The sequence below is a fragment of the Bradysia coprophila genome, unplaced genomic scaffold (genome assembly GCF_014529535.1).
Source record: "Bradysia coprophila strain Holo2 unplaced genomic scaffold, BU_Bcop_v1 contig_313, whole genome shotgun sequence".
Lineage (NCBI taxonomy): Eukaryota > Metazoa > Arthropoda > Insecta > Diptera > Sciaridae > Bradysia > Bradysia coprophila.
In genome coordinates this window covers 288,361-298,113 of record NW_023503572.1, presented here as the reverse complement: position 1 = coordinate 298,113, position 9,753 = coordinate 288,361, and the positions used below count along the sequence as shown (strand labels likewise).

The following is a 9,753-nucleotide window of genomic DNA, read 5'->3' as shown; positions in this document are numbered from 1 at the left end:
TCGTCGAGTTCTAGCAGTAGCGCAACTCACAGTTTAAGGTCGAACAAAGTTTATCTAATTGGAAAAACCATTTCTGAAATTTTTGGATCGAAATTGCCGTCGAAGAAACAAATTTTGCAATATTTTTTGGAAGCAATGAAAACCGAAAAGCAATTGTTACCAACATGAAAGGCGACTGTAAAAGCAGTCAAGTCAAACCGTTCTATATGCGGGCTGGTTTGGGGACACTTTCGGATGAGTATGCAGCTCAGAAAATAAGAAACTATTATGAAGCGTATAAAACTCTGGAAAGAAGCAGTAGAAACAAAAACGAAATGAATACAGATTTGTTTAAGGGAAGAGAGAAAACATTCGTGAATGAATTAGATGATCTGTTTGATATTCGACACTGGTAAATCTGTGTTTATTGTGAAAATAAAATTCTCGTTTCTGGATATGATTTCAGCAACTGTCATAAAAAGCAAAATAACAATGACCTGATACATTCTTTACCGTAACACAAACCATTGTTGATTATTATTTATGTTCCAACTTTTCCTTAACAATTTGGTTTAATGTGTTGTCGACAGAATTTCGATTCAAATATTGTCCGACTGCGTTTTTAACAACGACCAGTTCTTGTTGAAGCTCTGCCATTTGACTAACAACACCAGTTTCTTCAATAGCGTGCATTCCCGCCATCCTAACATCGGCAGCATGATGTGGTTGAAGTCCATTCTCGATTGCCCGTTTCAACTCGTCGGAATGTCGTTGTAATGGAACACCATCATGTGGAATGTCCATAGCAATCATTTGAATTTCGTCGACGTCTGTCGCAGATTTCTGATAATCTGCCAAATAGTAAATCATCTCCCAGAATGGATCGGTGAACATGTCGGTGGCATCAAATGCGATAACAAACCGGAATGGTCCTGTCAATTCACTTAAACGCTGGGCAATGCGTCGCGGTTCCGTTTCACCGCAAACATGGTATTTTGGATCGGGTGTCCAGGCAGCATTGGCCGGATTTACAACGACAACCTCGTCGTTACGTTTTTCAATGATAAGGTGTCCATCATCACTTAGAAGCGAAACGAGCACCACGGCATTGTTGAGGTTAGCTCCAAACACGACGGTTGTGAAGTCACCCGCTTGATTTGTGCGAATTTTCTTTCTTGTTGATGTAGCATTGTCTCCATTGTCTCTTAGGGTTGTAGTAGGTACATACACAATACCAAAATTTCTGTATGAGACGAAAAAAAGGATATTTGAGATATCACATGAAAAGTTGATAAGCAGATGGCGCTGACAGTCAGCAGATAAATATAGAATGCGTGTGTCAACCAAAAATAAAAATTTGCGAAATCTTCTACCAATCAAAATATTGCTTCGATTATCAACTTTTCAACTTGTTTTTCAATTCGCTTTACTTTAGGCGAATAGGTATATGACCATAGCAGAGTAGGTATTTGAAGAAAAGTTTATATAATTTCCAGAACAAGCAGCCATTCAATATTATGCACCATTATGAAGCGAAATGAATAATTAAACAATCGATAAAACGTCATGTAGCTGGTGTAGCGATGAGAAAATTAGGTAAAAATGGATTCTTTTTAAGAGTGACATCCTAGGAAACGAATGGCCAAATGACAACCTTGGAAACGAATGGCCACATGACAACTTTGGAAACGAATGGCCACATGACAACCTTGGAAACGAATGGTCACAAAGGAAACATATATATGTGATTAAGTGGACAGGAATGTATCCGAGAGTACCACCGAAACGTGTGGTCGGCCATTTCCAACGATTTGAGCGATATTTTTCTGACAGCACTACTCGGATCATCGATTCGTGGAACATTTCTAAGTCAAAACTGTAAGGAATCAACCTCTTCTTGTGCGAATACCTTGCACAAATATGCTACCCGGGTGCAAATATACCCTTTTTCAAATCTTATTTTCGTTACATTTGATTTGGGGTATGTACATGTGAATTCGTCCTGGCTGTGACCTTGAAATCATAGTTTGATATTTCACATTTCAGATGCATTCAATCGCTATAACGTCCGCAGTCAATTCAAACTATCATGAAATAAAAAAATCGCCTACTTGTTCTACCGAAACATGAAATGACGCTTAGTGGCACATGAGTTTAGTGTGTAGTGTTGTGAGTTTAGAATTTACAAGAGGCGTTTCAGTAATTTTATTCACTGCAACGAAAAGATGTGCGACTCACCACAGAAACTCTGCGCTGGCCATAAGCGCATATCTGATGACTTAGGCCTCTTAAAATTAATTCTGTTTAGAGCCGTACGAAGCACTGGGATCTTATAGGTTTACGCATACGTTTGTAACACATCGAATTGGACTTCCTGTGTAAGGGGAAACCTATTGTGGTTGTCCATAGATGCGCCAAATCAGATAGAAACAAGAATAGACCGGCTGAAGCCTGGTGAGGTCTTTTTCATTTTTTTTCAATTTCTGTTTACTACTAGCTTGGTACTCATTCAAGTACCACTTTGGTATTCAACTACCAAATTTTGGAATTATGAATAGGCAAGCAAGCCGATTAATTTCATCAGTCGGTGTGCAGCTCTCAAACAGTAAACATATCTACAACATCCGTATTAGTAAACTACCATGTTGGTAGTCAACTACCACTTTGGTAGTCAACTACCACTTTGGTAGTCAGTCAACTACCACTTTGGTAGTCAGTCAACTACCACTTTGGTAGTCAGTCAACTACCACTTTGGTAGTCAGTCAACTACCACTTTGGTAGTCAGTCAACTACCACTTTGGTAGTCAGTCAACTACCACTTTGGTAGTCAGTCAACTACCACTTTGGTAGTCAGTCAACTACCACTTTGGTAGTCAGTCAACTACCACTTTGGTAGTCAGTCAACTACCACTTTGGTAGTCAGTCAACTACCACTTTGGTAGTCAGTCAACTACCACTTTGGTAGTCAGTCAACTACCACTTTGGTAGTCAACTACCAAATACTCGATTTATAAATAGACCAGCAGGCCGAATAATTTCGTCAGTCGGTGTGCGTCTCTCGAGTAAGAAACATCTTTGCTGCTATATAGTTTGGGGGTCTAACTACCAACAACTACCAAATTGCAATGTCTGCTATGAGCGATTGGTTACCAGATAACAAATAATAATTGATTTGCCTGGTGTTGGTTTGCTCATAGTAGCATTGCAATTTACCACCGAGGTAGTCAACTACCAAATATTTGAGTTATAAAAAGGCAAGCAGGCCGAATAATTTCGTCAGTCGGTGTGCGTCTCTCGAGTAAGAAACATCTTTGCTGCTAAATATTTTGGGGGTCCAACTACCAACAACTACCAAACTTTCAAATTGCAATGTCTGCTATGAGCGATTGGTTACCAGATAACAAATAATAATTGATTTGCCTGGTGTTGGTTTGTTCATAGTAGCATTGCAATTTTAACTTTTATCAATCACATTTTATTTGTGACACAGACGGACGGACGGACGGACGGACGGACAGACGGACGGACGGACGGACGGACGGACAGACGGACAGACGGACGGACGGACGGACGGACGGACGGACGGACAGATGAAGTGCCCACAATAGGTCTTTTTTTCCTATGGAAAAAAGACCTAAAAATGTCCGTCTGTCTGTCTCCACGATAACTTCAGTAAAACGCATCCTATTTCTATAATTCTTTTTTCTCGTTTGGTAATGTCAAAAGAAAGGCTCAGTTCGAAGATGGGTGCAGTTTTTGCTTGTAGTTCGCCCAAATTTGAACCGATTTCGACTGTTTTTGCTTTATTAGATAGGTATTGACCATACCAATGATTGATAACCAATCAGCTGGGTTCGTTGGAGTGAGCTCATATCCGGCTACTCAAAAATTGTGGTTTTTCACATACTTGACATCACAGAGCGGAAAGTACTAAAAATTAAATTATAGTTTCTTCGGCAATTCGTCAGAGTATTGAATTCTGCACCAAAGTCTCCATACAAGTTAATTGGCAGAAAATACAGGGTGGTCAGTACGATGCCCCGAAATTGTAAAAAATCGATTTTTTTTCATTTTTCCGCAGATTCTAGCATTTATACCTCAGATATCAATGAAAAAATATTGTTTCTTCGACTGTTCGTTAGATAATTAAATTTCGGACAGAAGTTCCTTCAAAAATCACCCTGTACAGGGTAGTCAATAAAAACATTTAAAGATGAAGAAATCAAGTTTTTTGAAGAAATGCTAAAATCTGCGGGAAAATGAGAAAAAATCGATCTTTTACAATTTACTGACCACCCGGTATTTTCTGCGAATTAACTTGTATGGAGACTTTTGTGCAGAATTCAATACTCTGACGAATTGCCGAAGAAACTATAATTTAATTTTTAGTACTTTCCGCTCTGTGATGTCAAGTATGTGAAAAACCACAATTTTTGAGGTTAGGATGCCCATAACCCGAGAATGACCAAAAATCAAGCCAATCACCCAAACTATATTTCAACAATGACCCATTTACCATCGATTCCAGCAATAACATGCTGTCGACCTACTCGTTCCCGCGCCTTGTTCCATAGCACCTGTATTAGTTAGCTTATGTTCTGTTTACACTTACGCTGATCCTCTTTGTATGATTTCGACACTATATTTGCGCGGATTACCGTTGTTCATGCAAAATTTCTCATTTTCCATTTGTTTGATGTCGTTACACAGCCATCCATCGAGGCGAAATCGATCCAAAGCAAGTCGATACAATTCATGCGCATATGAATGAGAACATGTGGGAAGAATGCAATGTGGCTGCGACTTTCCGCCATTCATGTACAAGTCAAGAGATTCAATTGGGTTGTACATACCTAGATGTGACAATACAAATCATAAAGTCGTCGTCGCATTATTGTCGCTTATTTGCTATTGTGTTCATTCAATCAAATTGAATTGAACAAATTTGTTCAATTCCATATCGAAAAAAGTGTTATACCGAGAGTTCCGCCATTGGTGTAGAAGGTTTCCACAAATGAAGCGTCAGTGTAGCAAAGTCGACGAGAGCATTCATAACTTCCAATAGTTGGACCAGCTGGATCAAGTGCACTAATATGTCGCAATATCTGTGGATTTGGTCCACTCGAAGCCATATATTTCCCAACAAAACCCGCAACATGTGCCCCCAAACTATGACCAATGATGTGGATACTATACGGGTTCGTTATGAGTCTATTTCTAATTGCATCCATGATAAACCGTCCGACAGCACTGCCAGCTGTTGGGATATTTCTTACAGCTTGATTGTAGTTAAAATCTGTCGATCCCTTTGACCAATCAATTCCAATCAGATTCATTTTGGGCGATAGATGCTGCCAGGCTACAAAGAATATATACTAGGTATTAACTAAGTGTTCGTTTTCGTAAATGTGGAACATTTGCTTGCTTGGAAGGCTTTGTGATATGTATGAACTATGGAAACCGACACGCCCATTACGTTTCATAGACAAATTTTCAACTTGTCTATTACGACCTGAGAAATGATAAGAGATGGCGTTGCTGCCACCTCGACTGAGAAGCAACATCATTTGTCATTATATCTACGGGCACAACAAGCCATTGAATAAAAAATTAATTTGGATCTTCGACAATATGTTACGGCTCAGTGCTGGAGAAACACTACTATTTTATTGGGTTACGTTCCGTATTTGACATCTAGGTTTCACGACCTTTTACGGATTTTTACATGTCGCATCACAGATTTTATTATTGAATTTGATTAATGCAACTATTTTACACCGAATTGCGGAATAATAGGTTACACTGGATGCCGGGGAAGTAGTTCATAACATGATGTAATAATTGTGTGCTAAAAGCAAACTCAATCGCAACAAGCAACTGTATTTTCGACAAGTATAAAGACTTGCCGGAAAACAGTTACCGAAGCAATTTGCTCAAAAAAACAGAGGGCTTGTACCTCAAGATAAAGATAAACGTTCGCCAAGTGCGAGATATTACCTTTTGAACTTCATCAAAATTTCCGGCCTTTGACTGAAACATTATTTTTGTTATTTTCGAACATAGGTACAGGACATGTAAGATAACTGTGCTTGTCCCGAATCTATTGGACAATACCGACAATACCTATCCAATGAACCCCTACATATGTGTGTCAGTAGCCTTTAGCTTCAGTAAATCACGTACAAAAAACACTTTTTTCGACTTTTGGTGAAAGTTGAAGAACATTAAGATGAGTCCAGAGTTCGTGAAAAATGCATGCAAAATCGACCTCTGCAAAATGCTAGCAAAATATGACACAAAATGTATGAGCCAGCTGTCAAATATTTTGCAAGCACAGAGTAAACATCAGGTTTACACCGAGCTTGCAAAATATTTGACAGATAGCTCATTTGTTGGTTTTATTTGAGAGGTACTTCGTACGGGTTTTCGTAATTGCGCTAAATTTGATCATACCCAACTTGACTTGCATTTTCGTAACAGACGCATTAGAGGCTTGTAGACGTATTAGGGTTCCAGGCGTATTACGGCTACGGACGTATTATGGTTACGGCCGAAATAGGATTATGGGTCGTACGGGGCTAAGTCGCAGCAAACGCTCCGACTGTTCTGATGCCTTGTTTTATTGCGGATTCGTCATCTATGAACATAAGCAAATGCGTTGCCCTTACTGTCTGCTTCCAATTCGACGTGTTACAAACGGCATATTAATGTTATAAGCCCCCAGCACTTCGTGCGGGGCTAATAAATTCAAAAATTCACTAAATTCGCCGAGACATCAAACATTAGGCACTGCTGTAGCAAAGCAAACTAAATGTTTCCACTGCGTATATAATGCGATGACCTACCTCGTTGAAATTTATCTAGCAATGTATATCCAGACAGATATCCATGAATGACGAAAACAGTAGGTAAATCTGCATCGAATCCCGTTTGAGGTAGCACCATAAAATCTAAATATGAAACATTTCGCGGATTGTTCTCAAATATGCAGAAAACAACTTTGCTTTCGTCAAAAGCAGAAGCGTGATCAGCGTAACAATAGAATAGAAGTACGAATAGTAATAACGATTTCATATTGTTTGTTCACTTTATATTGCTTGAAATAGAAACTCGGCCGAGTGTTTAAGCTACACCACAATTTATTCAACAATGTCAAAAATACTGATCTGTCGGGACCTTATAAATGATCTGAATCGTTATCACAGCAGAGTTGTTAAGCATTAGGGAGCAAACACAATTTCCAGCACAAATTCGGTTCATTTACTCATAAAAACAAGTTTCAGCAAAATGAGCAACACTGCGTTAACCTTTGCTCCGTTATATCAACAAAATTCGTCGAAGATTTTTCTTTTCTCAGCTTTTATTATTGGAAAATGATAAAATGTAAGCGAAACCTAAAATCTGTTAATCAAAAGTGTAACATTGTTGCATCATCAGTCTACTTATAAAGTGTTTCAATTCTTCGGTTTTGGCAACATGGATTATTTTACATAAAACTTTCTTTCCATCGGTTACATAAATAGTGAGGGTAACACTATTTACCCTGTGTAACTATAAACATAGCTTACGCCGACCCGTACGAAACACCTATTCGTATCAAAAGCTTTTAATGTGAAACTCTTCATTTCTCTTACTTCATTTTCTTCTCTGCTGAAAAACTATTCTTCCTTTTAAATCACTTACATTATCCACTCTTTGCCTTGTTATCATATACAATTAAATTGCCGGAGGCAATATAGACAGCCCCGTACGAAGTCAAATTTCATAAATTCCTATTTAAACAGCTATATACCGCTATATTTACCTATATTTCACTGTAAATAAACATTTCACAGAGGAATATGCTATTATATAGCTCTATATGCCTGTATATAGCTCAATATAGCTGTATCTAGGTATATATAGATGGATATATGGAATCCCTGAAACCCCTCACACTTAACACATTATTTCCATGTTAACAGAAACTCTCTAAGCATCATTTTTCCCACTTTATATCACTTTTAATAAAATCCAATATGGCCGCCGGCAGCCATTTTGTTAGGAAACCGAAAATAGTACCGACGCTTTACATTCGTTAATACCTTTCAAACAAAAAAAAAATCATGAAATTCGGTCAAAATTTACTCGAGATATTGTCAAAATACACCACGTTCACTGTACGGCCGAGTAGCCAGATAAGAGATCACTCCAAGAAACCTAGCTCACTCTCCGGAGAACATAATTTCATAAAAAAAAATTTCCCTGATTGGTACGGTCAATACCTATCTAATAAAGCTAAAACAGACGAAATATGTTCAAATGTGGCCGACCTACAAGCAAAAACTGCTTGCCGCCCTGTGCCTGTTCCACACCAAGGGGTCTAACTCACGAGTCGGTCATCCGATTTCCATAAACTTTTTTTTTGTCGATCGGTATTGTAAATACCTTTTATTTGACGTATCACTTACAAGTTTACCGTATAAATGTCCGGAGATATCTTCGAAAAACCGTAAAGCACTTATTGGGCCACAGCTCGGGAGGGGTCGATCCAAAATCACTCATCTTCGAACTTATCCTGTCTTTTGACATTACCAAACGGGAAAAAAAAGAATTTTCAAAATCGGATGCGTTTTACTCAAGTTATCGTGCAGACAGACAGACGGACAGACGGACATTTTTTTTCGCGGATTTGGCATCTCTAGACAACCACAATAGGTTTCCCCTTACTCAGGGGGTCCAATTCGACGTGTTACAAACGTATGCGTAAACCTATAAGACCCCAGTACTTCGTACGGGTCTAAAAATGTCCGTCTGTCCGTCTGTCTGTCTGCACGACAACTTGAGTAAAACGCATCCGATTTTGAAAATTCTTTTTTTTCCCGTTTGGTAATGTCAAAAGACAGGCTAAGTTCGAAGATGAGTGATTTTGGATCGACCCCTCCCGAGCTGTGGCCCAATAAGAGCTTTACGGTTTTTCGAAGATATCTCCGGACATTTAAACGTTAAACTTGTCAGTGATACGTCAAATAAAAGGTATTTACAATACCGATCGACAAAGTTTATGAAATTATGTTCTCCGGAGCGTGAGCTAGGTCTCTTGGAGTGAGCTCTTATCTGGCTACTCGGAAGTACAGTGAACGTGGTGTATTTTGACAATATCTCGAGTAAATTTTGACCGAATTTCATGAATTTTTTTTTGTTTGAAAGGTATTAACGAATGTAAAGCGTCGGTACTATTTCCGGTCTCCTAACAAAATGGCTGCCGGCGGCCATATTGGATTTTAGTAAAATAGAAATATCTTGGGAAAAATGATACTTAGAGAGTTTCTGTTAACATGGAAATAATTTGTTATGTGTGTGGGGTTTCAGGGATTCCATATACGGACATCTATATATACCTATATACAGCTATATTGAGCTATATACAGGCATATAGAGCTATATAATAGCATATATTTATCTGTGAAATGTTTATTTATAGTGAAATATAGTTAAATATAGCGGTATATAGCTGTTTAAATAGGAATTTATGAAATTTGTCTTCGTACGGGGCTGTCTATATTGCCTCCGGCAATTTAGTTGTATATGATAACAAGGCAAAGAGTGGATAATGTAAGTGATTTTAAAGGGAGAATAGTTTTTCAGCAGAGAAGAAAATGAAGTAAGAGAAATGAAGAGTTTCACATTAAAGGCTTTTGATACGAATAGGTGTTTCGTACGGGTCGGCGTTAGCTATGTTTTCAATCGAGTTTCATTTTATAAATACTAAGTTTCGTTAAAGTTTTAATCAG

General features: G+C 38.4%; 1 protein-coding gene across 1 annotated transcript; it reads right to left on the bottom strand.

Moving 5' to 3' along the window:
- Positions 1-374: 374 nt before the first annotated feature.
- On the bottom strand, positions 375-7,152 carry LOC119079216 (pancreatic lipase-related protein 2-like). Its single transcript, XM_037187004.1, has 4 exons — positions 6,826-7,152; positions 4,959-5,339; positions 4,593-4,833; positions 375-1,222 (listed from the first exon to the last, which is right to left on the bottom strand). Exons 1-4 carry the CDS (start codon positions 7,052-7,054, stop codon positions 517-519), a joined length of 1,557 nt encoding a protein of 518 aa, XP_037042899.1. The 5' UTR covers positions 7,055-7,152; the 3' UTR covers positions 375-516.
- Between the last annotated feature and the right edge of the window lie 2,601 nt (positions 7,153-9,753).